This window comes from Xyrauchen texanus, chromosome 9 (assembly GCF_025860055.1).
Source record: "Xyrauchen texanus isolate HMW12.3.18 chromosome 9, RBS_HiC_50CHRs, whole genome shotgun sequence".
NCBI classification, from domain to species: Eukaryota; Metazoa; Chordata; class Actinopteri; order Cypriniformes; family Catostomidae; genus Xyrauchen; species Xyrauchen texanus.
Window position 1 is genome coordinate 43,109,531 of NC_068284.1, and position 17,001 is coordinate 43,126,531.

General features: G+C 35.6%; 1 protein-coding gene across 1 annotated transcript in view; it reads left to right on the forward strand.

Moving 5' to 3' along the window:
• LOC127648795 (semaphorin-6B-like) overlaps positions 1 to 17,001 on the forward strand; it is a 188,204-nt gene that overhangs the window by 134,052 nt on the left and 37,151 nt on the right. The window contains exons 6-10 of the mRNA XM_052133558.1: positions 796 to 894; positions 3,011 to 3,101; positions 4,401 to 4,520; positions 6,533 to 6,621; positions 9,590 to 9,807. Of these exons, the coding sequence (XP_051989518.1) occupies positions 796 to 894; positions 3,011 to 3,101; positions 4,401 to 4,520; positions 6,533 to 6,621; positions 9,590 to 9,807 (617 nt within the window). The remainder of the gene's footprint in view (positions 1 to 795; positions 895 to 3,010; positions 3,102 to 4,400; positions 4,521 to 6,532; positions 6,622 to 9,589; positions 9,808 to 17,001) is intronic.

The window sequence follows — 17,001 nt, forward strand, 5'->3', positions numbered from 1 at the left end:
TGATGGTATATTTGTGTTGCCAGAGCGTTTGCAGTTTAGTTGTTTAAAAAATATGTTAGTAATAAAAAAAAAAATTGTTAAACTTTACAAAAAGGTTGTATATGTTAAAATTAGTTAACTACATAAATTAACATGAACAAACAATCAACAATACTTTTACAGAACCTTTTGATGTTGGTTAATATTTATTTGTAACATATATTAAAAAACGTTTTATTGACAGTTGTATATATTATCAGTAGTCAATACATTATGAACTAACAATGAACATTGCTTCATTTACTGTAAATACATTAATAAAGTTTAATAAATTCTGTAAAAAATATTGTTCATGGTAAGTTCCTGAAGCCTAATGCATTAATGTTAAAACCCTTGTATTGTAAAGTGTTACCATAAAATCAAATAACAGGAGTGGAAATGCAGTAAACAAGAAATATTAGCAAAAACAAAATAAAACTAAAAACTATTAAAAATATTCTAATAAAATAAATAAAAAAGATCCCAAAAAGTACCCTGGTATTACCATGTTTTTTGGACATGGTAACATTGTAATACCATTCTTTGAAGTAGCTTGGTGTACCTAGTTAATGCTATGTTGTATGAATGTGGTAGCATTTACTGCTATGGTATATTTCAGAGTACCACGTTATTATTTTCTGATTACTTCATGGTGCTTTGCTGTAAGGGATAAAAGAACAGTGTTGATTAAACTGACAGAACTATCAACAAATTTAACAAAGTAGCATACTGTACAAAAGTAATCTCTTTCTTTCTCTTTATTTCTCATTACTTTAGGAGGAGTGTCGAAATTACATCAAAGTGTTGTTGAGTCATGATGGAGGGTTGTTTGTGTGCGGGACGAACGCTTTCAACCCGCTGTGTGCCAATTACACGGTGAGTATTCTCACGATGCCTGCAGCCTTCAATATCTCACCAGTGTTTACCCTTGCCAAACAAATAGAGCATATACTACACAAACATCACATGATTCAATTCAGTTCATCCCACTATATTTAGAATTTAACAAACAATTATTGTTATTTTTTATTCTTATTTTAATCTCTTCTATGTAAAGCACTTTGAATTACCATTGTGTATGAAATGTGCTATATAAATAAACTTGCCTTGCCTTAGTAGCAGGCAAACTAAAAAAAAAAAAAAAAAACATGAATTTACCTTTCACAGTCTTAGGATCTTTGTTGCAGTCTCATACTTTAAATGATCATTGACTATAAACATTGAGAAGTCTGCTTCAGTTTAGGGAATCGGTTCGTTCGTTTCAATGAACTGGTTCAAAAAACAGTTCACTGATTAATTTGAGTCAGTCACTCAAAAGTTTTCCCAAAGGTTACTGCAGCATTTTACAAATAATTTTAAGAGTATATATGAATTACTTTATGAATTAATACTACTGTTTATCACTATGTTTTAATTAAGTTACATAGAAAGCATTTAATGTTGTGTTGTTTGCCATTCACCTCACAGTTTAAAGGGATAGTTCACCCAAAAAATTAAAATACTCTCATCATTTACTCACCCTCACGCGTATGTGTATGGATTTCTTTCTTCAGCAGAACACAGCAGTTTAATTTAAGTCTCTATAGGACCTTACAATGCAAGTGAATGGTGATCAGACCTTTGTAGCTCCAAAAATCACATAATGGAAGCAAAATGGATTCCAGTGGCTAAATCTATTTCTTCAGAAGTGATATGATAGGTGCTTGAGAAACTGGTATAAATGTAACTGCTTTTTTTACTCTAAATCTCCACTTTCACTTTTACATCTGAAAGCCACATGTGGTGCTGTTTACATTCACTTTCAGACTTTCAGATTTTAGAGTTAAAAAAGCACTTACATTTTGATCTGTTTCTCACCCACACTTATTATATAGCTTCTGAAGACATGGATTTCACCACTGGAGTCGTATGTATTATATTTAAGTTTCCTTTTTGTGATTTTTGGAGCTGCAGACGTCTGATCACCATTCACTTGCATTGTAAGGACCTGCAGAGCTGAAATATACTTTTAAATATTTGTTTGTGTTCAGCTAAAGAAAGAAAGTCATGCACATCTGGGATATCATGAGATTATTTTGGGGGTGAACTATCCCTTTAACTTCCAAAACTTCCTCTCTCAGTTGAGTGATTTATATATGTTTGCAAATCAATTAAACATAATTGTAAAGCAGTCAATGGAAAGGAGGAGGCGAGAACCGGCTTGGCAATATAAATAATAGTTTTAATGATAAACAAACACAAACACATGACGGACATGTCCGTAAACTATCTCTTACAATCCTCCGCAGTAGGCCTCTCGGAGGCTTGCTTAGCCAGATAAGGGACCTGGTGTGTATAATCACGACCTGGCCCCGCCCTCCGTCCCTGCCACAGTAATCATTAAAAGGAACCCGTTCGAAAAGAATGATTCGTTCAATAATCAGACATCACTAGAGTATAAACATTTATGCATTTTTAGAATTGGTTAACTTTGATGAAAGTAAAACACACTTGATTGATTAAAATTCAGTAAGTGGATGTATGTATACAGTGAGGTTTCAGAAGAGAGGATATTCATTTTAAGGGTAGAGCTGAAAGTACAAGTGTTAAGTGTGTTTTTTTGTAATGTAATCCGATATTTTTTATTTGGTAAAATATTCAAATATTTGTTTATCTTTGCAAACAATATATGGATTTAAAGTTATGTTTAACATTGAGAAACATAAGAATACAGAAAACATTTTGGATGCTGTGTGGACTATCCAAACAATGTTTTAGTTGTGAGAGTTGTAAACCGACAAACACTACAGATGTGTTTGATGGAACTGTCTAACAATATTTCAGACACACATACTCTCTCTCATAAACTCACACTTTCCATTGTTCCTGGAAGCGTGCAGAAATGATAGCAGCAATTTTGAATGTGTTTGGAGAAATGTGTGGTTTTTAACAGTTGTTCGTCTCTCGGAAAGTGACAGATCCATCCTCACAAAATGTGTGTATGTGTGTTCAGAGAGACACTCTGGAACTGGTTGGAGAGCCCATCAGTGGAATGGCCCGCTGTCCTTATGACCCTAAACACGCTAATGTGGCCCTATTTGCAGGTAACCTTCACATCCTTTCCTACCATATAATGGTTCTACCCTACTGTCATCTACAGATTTGTTTATGTCTCTTTAATATTTGATAATAGCATCCAGTGTTGAGTGTAATATAATTAAAATGTTATTAATTACTGTAATATTATTACGTTTTAGAACAAAAAGTAATGTAGTGCATTTCATTTTAAATATTTGTAATTAGATTACAGTTACTAACATTCAGTAAATTACTTTGAATTACTTTTCTTGGGTACACATATTTTTCTAAAATAATATCATATTATGTAGAATACATTTAGATTGCATGGTGTGCACCCCCTAACGAGTCACGAACAAGGAAAGCTTTTCTGTGAAAAGTGTTTTATAAAGTAACTTAAAAGTATTAGTAATCTGATTACAATTTAGTAATTAGTCATTCGTAGTGAATGTTTTTTTATTTTTTATAACTTACCTAATACTAACAGTAGCCTTACACAAAGTAACATTACACAATATTATACGGGGTTCCCACAAAATTGGAAAGAAAACAGGGAATTTAAAGGTGCTGTAACGATTTGTTTTCCATGGAAATATATGCAAAAAAATTTACTACTCCCTGAAAGATATGAATTAAAATAAGTGTACTAAGATATTTCACCGGTCGGTCTCTGTGACAGCTCTAGACTCTGTAAACATCAAACAAAAATGTGCCCGCGGACTGTGGACAATGACACTTTCTGGCTGTCAATCATTTTGCGCATTCTAATAGTATTGTAGTTGAAGCGTAATGTTGAGCATAATGCCATTTTGATGCCATGTTGCTCATAACAGTTGTCAGTAGAGGGCGCTATGTTGCTGCTGTTGTTTTTGACAACCGTTTCTGCTCGTGATGGTGTGAATAAAGCTCATTTGGTATCTTTGGAGTGCTGGGTTTTGGAAAGAGAGGGCGTGGCTAGTACAACGGCTCTGCTTGTCGAAATTCAAGAACTGCTCAAATCGCTTACAGCACCTTTAAAAATAATCATGGAAATGAATAAAATCATCAAGTTTTAGAAAATCTGTGGTGAATAAAGTACATTTTTGTAGTTATGCTCAGTTAAAAAATATTACATTTGAAATGTCATGGAAAAATCATTGGAAAATGTATTGAAAATGTGTGGTAAGACTGATAATAATCAATGTTCCTACATTGAAGCGTTTAACAACCTCTTACAAACATCATTACACTCTAGGATTTTTTATTCAGCTACTATGTGCTATCTATCATTACGGCATAATGTAACATCTGGTTATTGACCCCAGACATTTGCTCTTTGACCCCAGAGGGCAGCCTGTTCACAGGGACAGTGACTGACTTCCTAGCCATCGATGCCGTCATTTACCGGAGTCTGGGAGAAAGTCCAGCCCTGCGGACTATCAAACACGATTCCAAATGGTTCAGAGGTACATTTAAGATTTCATCTTAAAGAAAAATTCTGGGTTAAATACAACTGAAGCTTTAACAACAACATCTGTTTGCGGAAAGCATGTTTACAATAATGCAATCACAATAGGGCAAGCGTTCTAGATGGTTTAAAAGCAAAAAAGTAAAGCACTGTATTTTTGATAAAGCACTTACATTCATTAATTTGTTTCTGTAACACTCTCAATGACGCTAATATTTATAATGCATTATATAGGCATTATACTGCATTCATAATGTCTCATAATACGCCTTATAATAAGTTAGAAGATTGGCTACATGTCTGATCAACATACATTTTTTTTTTCTAAAAGATATTTTAACTTTTAGCTTCACAATAGTTTTTTAATATCTCAGAATTTTAATTGAATGGGTGTTATTTTGTATTTTGTGTATGTGTAATGTATTTAACTTGTATGACATGTAATATCTTAAAACCATTTTAAAATATCTTTTGTATGTTTATAAGAAGACATTGCTTTTGCCACTTTACTTAAAGCATATCTATTATATATATTGTATATAATACATTATAACTTCTGCAGATAAAATTGGATGTTGCTTGTTTATAATGCATTTAACTCTAAGATATCACTATGAATAGGTAAGTATTATACTGTATAATGCTCTATACTTCTATACTTAATTGTGAGATTTTATAACATATTATATGGTGTATTATGTGATATTGCAATTGCATTAAATTGCCTTTACCATGCATTATAAATAGGGGCTTCTTAGAAATATTACTAATATTTCTTATTTGAGTTTACATACACGTTTCTACACCAAGTATGCTAAATAAGCCAACAATGTTTGTGGTCATGTAAATGTATTAAACGCCACCATTTTTATGCTAACATGTACAGTATAATGTTTAAAGCTGCAGTGTGTAATATCTGTGCCACTTGCGGCAGTATACGTCATCCGACATTGCAAAATATAATGACTGTTTCCCAAACGCTCTCTCTGACATTGTTTGCTCACACAGGTTGTCCTGTGACAAACTCACAGCAATAGTTGTGCCAGAAATTGACATGGCAGGCTCCTAAATTATTATGAAAATGTGAAAATGGTATATTTTAAATGTTTATTGCTTATTGGTGCTTTTCGTTTGTTACATTTGGGGCGAGTCAAAATAATTTTCTGAGATAATCAATACCATGTCACATGTGCTGCAATTGAGCTCAAATTACATTTAAAATAATCCCAAAAGTTGTTTATTGAGTTTTTAGTGAGATAGGTGGCATCTGGATCACTCCTTAAAGTTCTGTATACAATTTACCCGTTAACCTGAAGTGTGTTTTGTTTTGTGAATTTTAGCTTCAGGTAACAGATCTCAGCACAGCTGAATTCTAAGTGTGATTTAACACCAGACACATTGAGAGCGTTAACAAAACCAAATGGGATTTTTTTTCTTACCCGAGTCGTTTTCACAAATATCAGAGATCTCGTAACCACGGGTAACTGAACAGTGCTCTCAGAGCCCCATTCAGATTAGAATAGGTGGATCTGTGTGTATAATTTAGAGCTCTCTTTGAACTTGGAATGCAGGAGAGATATGAGATGAATATATCTATAAAAGAATCATCCAGTGAGTGAGACAGACAGCCGTTTTGAACCTCAGAGAAATAGGCCTGCATTATAAAACACAGCGATGGAGCGAGAAAGAGGCCAAGACCTCTGAATGTCCTCTCTTCACTCTCTTTTCTTTATTTAAGAAGACATGCATGTTTTATGAAGTCTCTCTCTGCCTCATTCACTCGTACTTGCGGATGCCATTCTCTCTCTGTGTGTGTGTTTGTGTCTCTTGCTCTCTCTCTCTCCTTCCGTCTGGGACTGTGCATATGTTGTTTGTTCAGATGAAATGTCTTTATAATGAGTGATGAGCGTTTACTTATTTGAGCTTCTCGCAATAAGTAATTTACTCTCCATAGGAAAGCTCTCTGCCTACTGTAAAATGAATGCATGTATGTGTGTGTGTATCTTACAGAGCCCTATTTTGTAAGTGCTGTTGAATGGGGGTCGCATATCTACTTTTTCTTCAGAGAGATGGCCATGGAGTTTAACTACCTGGAGAAGGTGAGAGAACAAAGGGTTTAAAAGCTCTTGATATTCTGTTGGTGGTGTTGATGCAGTTTTGTATTCGCTTCATGATAGACGATTGCCTTAAAGGGATAGTTCAACCAAAAATGAAAATTCTCTCATCATTTTCTCACCCTCATGCCATCCCAGATGTGTATGACTCGCTTTCTTTTGCTGAACACAAAGATTTTTCGAAACATATCTCAGCTCTGTAGATCCATACAATGAAAGCGAATTGTGGCCAGAACTCTGAAGGTCCCAAAAGCATATTAACGCAGCATAAATATGATCCATAATACTCCAGTGGTTAAATCTATATCTTCAGAAGCAATATGCTAGAAGTGGGTGAGAAACAGATCAATATTTATGTCCTTTTTATGATAAATCTCCACTTTCACTTTTACTTTACTTTCACTTTTTGCATATCGCCACCTACTGGGCTGGGAGGAGAATTTACAGTAAATCGGTTTTTTTTAGGTTTTTTTTTTAAGCTTGATGTACCAAAGTTTTGTCACTCAGACATCGTCATAGCATTGATGATTCACAATCATGGGCATATTATGGGAACATCTCACTCAAAATTATAAGAAAATGTACTCACCTGCAACCCATATGACTTTCTTAAATTTTTTGAATAATTTTTAAGCCGCTATATAGTGAACAGTGCCTGTCAAACTCCAAAAAGAACTGAAAGTACCAGAAAAGTTGTTCATACGACTTGCGTTCTAAATATACCATTTATTCAGAAGCCATAAGATGAGGAACAATCAAAAATTGATTCTATGTGGGACCTGGGTAGCTCAGCGAGGAAAGACGCTGACTACCACTCCTGGAGTCGCAAGTTAAAATCCAGGGCTTGCTGTGTGATTCCAGACAGGTCTCCTAAGCAACCAAATTGGCCCAGTTGCTAGGGAGTGTAGAGTCACATGGGGTAACCTCCTCATGGTCGCTATAATGTGTTGTTCTCGCTCTTGGTGGGGAGCATGGTGAGTTCTTCCTGGATGCCGCGTGATAATAGGGTAAAGGCTCCACACGTGCTACATCTCCGCTGTAACGCACTCAACTAGCCACGTGATAAGATTCGTGGATTGACTGTATCAGACACGGAGGCAACTGAGATTTATCCTCTGCCACCCGGACTGAGGCAAGTCACTATGCCACCATTGGGAATTGGGAATTCCATATTGGGGAGTAAAAGGGGAGAAAATAAAAATATACATATACTGTATATATATTCTATGAAAATCTTGCCCTCCCCGCCATGGTTAAAAAATCTCTTTCAGGCTTTTGGGTTGAACTATTCCTTTAACAAATGACTGCTCAAATGGTGTTGTTGTGCCTGCTATCCACTTTGATAAAAATTTTTAAAGATACATTTTACTTTGTACAACCTTCACATTGCATTCCTTCAAAGGCAACAATATACAATGCTTGGCCAAAACAAAAGTTGCCATTTGGATTTAAACAAGCAGATACTTAAGAGACTATGATTGGATCATTATTGCAGTGATTAATATGTTTCAGCTGGCAACAGTTCTTTTAACCTTAACTGATGCAGTGTGCAGCTTCTCATTTCTTAAACAGCTATGTCGGAAGATGTATCCCATGATCATGGAAAAGATGTTACGGTGTTTCAGAAGGGGCAAATTATTGGCCTGCATCAATCAAAGAAAACAACTAAGGAGATTGCTGAAAACACTGGAATTAGGTTAAGAACTGACCAACACATTATTAAAACCTGGAAGGATAGTGGTGAACCGTCAGCTTCGCGGAAGAAATGTGGTCGGGAAAAAATCTTGAATGATCCTGATCGAAGATCACTAAAATTCTTGGTGAAATCACATCATAAAAAATTGACAGTAGAACTTGCAACTATGTTTAATTGTGATATTAAGAGCATTTCCACACACACAATGTGACCAGAATTTAGAGGATTGGGACTAAACAGCTAACAAGAAAGCCACTTGTTAGTGAGACTAATCTTTGATTTGCTAGGGAGCATAAAGATTAGACTGTGGAGCAATGGAAAAGTTCATGTGGTCTGATGAGTCCAGATATACCCGATTCCAAAGCGACGGATTCATCAGGGTAAGAAGGGAAGCGTCATGCATAGTGCCCACTGTACAAGCCTCTGGAGGCGGTGTTATGATCTGGGGTTGCTTCAATTGATCTGGTCTAGACTCATCAACATTATTCAGCAATGAAATGAAGTCAGCTGACTACCTGAATGTACTGAATGACCAGATTATCCCATCAATGTATTTTTTTCTTCCCTGACAGCACAGGCATACTCCAGGAAGACAATGCCTAGATTCATCATGCTTAAATTGTGAAAGAGTGGTTCAGTGAGCATGAGGAATCATTTTTACACATGAATTGGCCACCACAGAGTCCTGACCTTAACCCATTGCGATGTGCTGGAGAAGACTTTACAGAGTCATTTGACTCTTCTGTCATCAATACAAGATCTCGGCCAAAAATGAATGCAACTCTGGATGGAAATTAATGTTGTGATGTTGCATAAGGTTGTCGAAACAAAGCCACAATGAATGCACGCCGTAATCAATGCTAAAGGTGGTCCAACAAAATATTAGAGTGTGCAACTTTTTTTGTCCAGGCAGTGTAGAAGCATATATAGAAGTGTTAAAAGTACAGTAACTAAAACAATCTGAATAATTCTATCGTTTAGACAGATAGTGTTAAATGGTCAACTGAAACTACATTAAGGCTTTTTTGTTGCAAACAAACTTTGACTAACATATAAAGGGACTTCAGAGAAAAAAAATGTAATGCTTCAAAAGTGCAGAATAAAACCCCTTTAAGATTTCACACTATTGTCAGAAGAATTCTTACAATTGAAGTGTTAAGTTCAAAAGCAGTTCTCTGATGAATGGTTGCTTTGAAGCTGTAGAAGCTGAGTGCAAAGTAAACCGAATTATTTTCTTTTTAAATGTGTGTGTGTCAGGTGATGGTGTCCCGTGTGGCACGCGTGTGTAAAGGTGATCTGGGTGGATCTCAGCGCGTGTTAGAGCGCCAGTGGACGTCGTTTCTGAAGGCACGTCTGAACTGCTCAATCCCTGGCGATTCACACTTTTATTTCAACCTACTGCAGTCTACCAGCCCAATCATACGCATGCAGGGCAGAGATGTCATACTTGGCGTCTTCTCTACACCCTCAAACAGGTACGTACATGAACATCCATAGGGAAGAAAAATCACTAATGTGATTTCTTTGATATATCAGGTGTTTTTCATAGACAAACAATAAGATTCATTATAGATCAAGTGGAGTTTTTGCTCATGTCTCCTGCCTCACAGAATGGATGTGAGAAAGTATGGTGTTTATAAAGTATTTGAAGGCAATGAAACTGTGTGTGTGTGTGTGTGTGTGTGTGTGTGTGTGTGTGTGTGTGTGTGTGTGTGTGTGTGTGTGTGTGTGTGTGTGTGTGTGTGTGTGTGTGAGCGTGTATTTATCACTTTGTGGGGACCAAATGTCCCCATAAGGATAGTAAAACCCGAAATATTTGACCTTGTGGGGACATTTTGTCGGTCCCCATGAGGAAAACAGCTTATAAATCATACTAAATTATGTTTTTTGAAAATGTAAAAATGCAGAAAGTTTTCTGTGAGGGTTAGGTTTAGGGGTAGGGTTAGGTTTAGGGGATAGAATATAAAGTTTGTACAGTATAAAAACCATTATGTCTATGGAAAGTCCCCATAAAACATGGAAACACAACATGTGTGTGTGTGTGTGTGTGTGTCCAGGTATTCCTTACTTTGTGGGGACAATCAGTCGATCCCCAAGATGAAAACAGCTTATGTCAATCATACTAAATGATGTTTTTTGAAAATGTAAAAATGCAGAAAGTTTTCTGTGAGGGTTAGGTTTAGGGGTAGGGTTAGGGATGGGGATAGGATAGGATAAGTTTACACAGTATAAAAATCATTATGTCTATGGACAGTCTTCATTTCGATAGCTGCACCAACGTGTGTGTGTGTGTGTGTGAGAGAGAGAGAGAGAGAGAGAGAGAGAGAGAGAGAGAGAGAGAGAGAGAGAGAGAGAGAGAGATGAATGCAGATAAGACAGTAATGTGATTTAACAGCCCTGATGCAAATAAGTACAAATACCCTTGAAAAGGTTATTGCCTAAAATGATTTTGGCATAATTTATTTTCTTATTGTTATTCATTCTGAGATCTGATTTACTTATGTTTAAAGCCACTGAATGTCTCACAAAACCTGTCAAGATTTTTTTTTTTATTGATATATTATTTAAATATTACATTTAAAGTATATTTTGCCTCTATATACATATAATTATTTTTCACAAAAAATTATAATATATTATGTTACATTTTATATTTATTTAATGATGATATTTAATATAATTAATATAGTATTTCATATTATCTCAATATAAATGTAAAGTATATTTTTGAGTTTTTATATTTGATATTATATTTTAAATAAAATAAAAATTATTGGGGAAAAAAAATTATCTATACATTTTGGTAGTATTTGTTATGCTACTTATTGTTTATACTGATTTGATTAAACAAAATACTTTATTACATAATGAGAATCATCACTGCATAAAATATCTAGACACATTAAGGGGACATTTGCAGGAAAATCCGCTTATGTCATAAAAACAATGTCACAATGCAAAACAGTCTTAATGGTCCTTAAAATAGGCTTTAATAACATCCTATTTTTCTTTTGAATTGGGAGTAAAATATGGCAAGTTTTTGTAAGATTCATCTGTAAATGGGTTAAGATTATCAAACAAAAATAATAAAATCACTATGGAAAATGGCTTTAAACTGAACACTCACACATACATGCACTCCGCTGTGATTTGGCTTCTTATTAATCTGTTTTCAACCCGTGCAGCACGAATGAATCCAATTTCAAGGCAATTTGGATTTTGTCCTTTTGGTATGGTGCCTAAAAAAGCTTCCTTTCACCAGAAGGAAAACAAAAACAGCAGTTGTGTGAATTTGATTGTCTTGGGGGAAAGACTATTTAAAATTATGTTTATCAGGGATGATAAGAAATGACAAAAACACATTTTAACAATGGGCAAAACACTGATCTGCTTTCCACAAGGTTGGAAATTGCTAGCTCGCATTTTAGTGCAGATTACAATATCAATGTGCAAAAAGAGGGAGAGTGAGGCAAAGAGACGAGAAATAATTCAGCATTTACAAACAAGTACCAAGGCATTACCATCAAAATATATCATGGCAGACCTCTACGTAGACATTTTGTCCTCTCTTCTACTCTGGAACAGTGTGAGACTTGTAAAAATCCCTCTCTGTTACAGCGTAGTTTGAAAACAATGATGTTAGAAAACTGAAAACTGGTTTCAAACTTAAATGTATAAGTGTGGACATGACCTTAGATATTTCTAAAAACATCCCTCCAATGATAGTGGTTGCTAAGCCTTGTTAATGTAATGCAAAATACCACATTACCATCAGATACCACAACAGAATAATAGTGTCGCCATATATTCAACATATAAATATCTCCTTACCATACACATACCACCATTATGACTGAAGTTTTATGTTGGACTCTGATATATCCTTGGGTACTGAAAGTCTAACACCTCAACAAAAAAAAAAAAATGGCTGCCAAATACCTGAAAACTCAATGTATGATTGACACATAGACGTGTAAAATGTCTCCTTGGAAACCGAGCACTATCACAGAGTAGTTCTACAGTGAGAGAGCAAAACATTTACTACCTAAATAAGCATGAAAGAAAGATTTTGCGGTTGGTTTCCACCTTGCGTTGAATACGCCGCTTTGGCACAGAGTGCCTCCCGAAACAGCAGACACGTTTTGTTCTCACAAACATGAAATAATTCCCAACAGAGGACAGACATTTACACACCGTGAACCCACAATAAATGGGTAGAAAGAGACAAAGAAAGACAGAAAGAGATTGACAGGAAGATAGCACAGAGACAAAATGACTAACAAAGCAATAATCTGAGCTCTTGAGCTTATGATAGAGAATGAATGAGTTGAACTAAATGGATAAATAGTCGAGTACATCATAAAATCAACCCAAATGTTGTTCTTTCAGCTCTTTTTGTAAGTCCCAAGATCTCTGTACACAATGTCAGGACTCGTCTATGAAAACTCATCTAGGCCTCAGCAGAAGTACACATTGACTGTATGTTCAGTATAATATACTGTAGTCCATCAGACAAATGATGACAGACATTTTCTGTAGATTACCTCTCGTTGTGCTGGTGTGATTAGAATTTAAATTAGCTTAGTGTTTTTGGTGCTATATGTGCTGAACATACTTTCGACAGGATACTTGTCAATGTTTTTTGGAATATAGAAGTATTTTTGCGTAAATTACTGTTGGTTTACATTTTGTTCTCTCCACAGGAATAAAGAGTAAAACAATAGTAATACATGTACATGACAGGCTGTTCGTTACTGTGATATTACCACAGTTAAAGTCCCATTTTACTACCTTATGTGACAGAGTGAAATGGGATATTCAAAGATAATGGGGTCTTAATTTTATTGATCCGGAATTGATAGGATCGAGAAAAGTGGCAGGTGGTTGGAGGCGAGGGGTTGAAAAATAAGAGGTCTTGGTGATGTCATTCAAAAAGCAAAGTCATTTGAGAGGCGGATTGATTTTCATTACTTTTTAAAATGACTTTTTTTTGGGGGGTATAACATGAACTGATGTATCTCTCACAATATGATCAGGCTTCTGTATTAAGAAATAATATATTCTAAAACCCACTTAAGTCTGAAACATACTTTACCCAAGTACATGAACGCAGACGCTTCTAGGTATGCAAGCTTGATTTTTTTGTGTTGTTGCATTCCAAAATATGTCAGACCGCTATTCGGAAAACAACACCTGCGTGCGTTGCATTTTCAATGTAGCCACAATGGGTGTTTTAGCAGACATTAGTGTGAACTGTCAGCTTTTACCTTGAGTTTTTTCTTTCAATTCAACAATTGTCATGACATGGCAACAATTTGAAGAGAATATTGCCGAGCAAAAAAATCTATATATTTATAGCAACTTTCTGATTAATAACACATAACATTTAATGGCTCAGACTTTTGTTAAATCTATTTAAGTTAAATCTATCACATCCTTAAAGGTGCACTCAATACATTTTGTATTTGGGTCATCATGGACTTACACTGACACCTAGTGGCTTGGATGCAGCATCATTTAATATCAATCGTTTTCAGTTTCATTGTAGAAATGTACAATTCACAGTCAGCCATGATTACTTTAATCAATGAGTGAAAGTGTCAAATAACAGGACGGTTACTGAGATTAAGCGAGTAGTATTCGGCTGGTCATGTGATTCTAACATGGCCGCCCCCATGTGCGGACCCTCTCCATGTAGAATAAAACAGCTTTTATAATGTTACTGATATGACTGGAGTCTTTATTTTTGTGATGAAGGCAGGCATTGAATGCGGATCAAAGTGCAGTTTTTATTAATAAAACCAGGAAAACTCAGGACAAAGAAAAACAAAGGAAACCTAGCACAGAGCATAACACGTCCAAGAACTAACAAAGCAAACAAGAAAACTAAGGGCTTAAATACACAAAAGGAACAAACAAGGGAATGAGGAACACCTGGGGAAACAATTAGGGAATGAGAAATAATCAGGGGAGAACCAATCATAAAATGAAACTACAAAGGACTACAAAAACCAAACAGGAAACAGTAACTAAACTAAACTTCAACATTAAAGCACAAAAACAAAAGACAACAGAGAACATGACAATTTTAATGTGAGTGCTCATGATTTCCTACATATATTGCAAAATTACAATTCATGTCTTTATGAGTTAAACTTTTTAATGTGGAAAAAAATGACTTAGTACACATTTAATAGTAATTAGAAGAATAATCACAATAAACAATACTTCCATCAGTTAATATAATTCATCAGCCTAACTGTAGGTTGTTTAGGGTTAGAGATAGATCGATAATCGGTTTGACTGATATAACTGATATTTCCACTTTTCCACTTAATCATTTAAGGTTGTTTAATATCAGGTTTACCAATAAAGTTGGACACTGAATACTTTACATTTGATCTATTAATTAAGGGGTTTTTAACAAGCGTACTCTCACTGAGCACTTTATTAGGAACACCTGTACATCTACTTATTCATGCGATTATCTAATCAGCCAATCGTGTGGAAGCAGTTCAATACATAAAATCATGCAGATATGGGTCAGGAGCTTCAGTTAATGTTCATATCAACCATCAGAATGAGGAAAATGTGATCTCAATGATTTCAACCGTGGCATGATTGTTGGTGCTCATGACTCTAGAGTGTATAGAGAATGGGGAGAAAAACTAAAAATACCAAGTGAGCGGCGGTTCTGTGGACAGAAATGCCTTGTTGATAAGAGAGAACAATGGAGAATGGCAAGACTGGTTCGAGCTGTCAGAAAGACTACGGTAACTCAGATAACCCCTCTGTACAATTCTAGTGTGCGGAATAGCATCTCAAAATGCAAAACATGAGACGGATGGGCTGCAAAAGCAGAAGACCACGTCAAGAACTTTAATAGGACCATAGTGTTCCTAATAAAGTGCTCAGTGAGTGTATACTGAAACTAAAACTGGAATAAACTTTGTAGACTGTGCACAATATTCGTTTTGTAAATCAGTTCACCAGATGTTTCTAAAAAAAAAATCTTATACCATTTTTATACCATGATCAGTGGAAACATGTAAATGCGTCACATTGCAACCCCCTCAAAGTTCAAGCCAAATCTACACCCTTGATTGTATCGGTCATTAAAAACCAATATCAGTCATTCTCTATTTACGGTTTCTGAGCAACGTAGCAACTTGGTGGATTATAATAGAATTTAAAGGCATTTTTTCATCCGTAGAACACAAAAGGAGATGTTGGGCAATATGCTAGTCACTATAAGTCATACAGGTTTGGAATCACAAGAGAATGAGTAAATGATGAGAGAATTTTAAGTTTTGGTTGAACCATCCCATTAAGTCTGAACTTAAACTGATGATTTTGAAATAATATGCTGCATTATTCACAGAAGTTCCATAATGCTGTAAGGGAGTGCTCTTGTCTGCCTAGTTCGGCATGTTGCACTATCTAGAGGTATGATCTGTACCAAAGTACAACCAGCATGAAGTCCTTCCTGCTTTCCGCCGTGTCCATTTTTCTCATTTAGTTCTCATTTCGCAGACCCTTGAGTCATTCCCTCTCAAACAGACATGAGTGGCTGTGCCGCAGAGCTTTGTGTGATGAGGTGATTATCTACATATCTGCCCGTTTAGCTTTTACAATGTTACCAACCAACAACATGAATCAAACAGAATTGTTTTGTATATTCATTGACATGGTGCTAGTGTGTTGTACAGGGTGGCTATATGGTTGCTTAAGTGATCTTAAGGGTTTTTTAGTGTGTTGCTATGTGGTTGCTAGGGTGGGAATTTAGGGCATTCTGGGTGGTTGCTTACAGGCCCTAGTCAAAAGACTCCACCCCCAAGTCTCTACAATTAATATTGTTAGTAAACTCAAAAATGAAAATGCTACCATTATTTATCGTTCCTAACCTGTATGACTAACTTTATTTCGTGAAACACAGCAGATGTATAGCAAAATGACAGCCTGAGTCACCTTTGACTTTCATTGTATGGTCAAATGATGCAATGAGAGTGAATGGTGACTGAGACTAAAATACTTCCTAACATCTAATATTCTATGAAAGAAACAAGAACAAAATGTGAGTTACAAATAATGACCTAATTTTCATTTTTGGGAGAACCCTCCCTTTAAGTAGGAGCAATAATAATAATAATAATAATAATAATAATAATAATAATAATAATAATAATGACAGTCTAAAAAATAAGGAGTCAGAGAGAATATTATGTTATTCTTTAATCACCTACAATTTACCATCACCTACTGAGGTCAAAAGAGCAAAGTGTCGGTTCAGTAATGCCTCTAGTAGAACAACATTACTATGAATTAAAGCCTTTGCACAATCAATTGTGTTGTTTGTCCCTACTTCTTATAAATTGTTGAGGTAATTACATGGTTGAGATACTAAGGTAGCAGTTTACAAGATCGAAAGTGATGGTGAATGAGAGAGAGAGGAATCTTCCATTCAAGGACATCTCTGTTAACTCAGTGTAATCTTTGGCACAGATGCCCTCCATGCAGAAGGCAGGCGGCATGCTCAAGCTGAGTTCAAAATCAGTCCATTAACACCATGCCCACTGCCTTATTTCTGCCACCAGTCTGTTCCCATTTTCCAAATGAGACCCTTCATTCCCAAAGCCCTTCAATTACACCAACAGACTTTACCCAGAAGC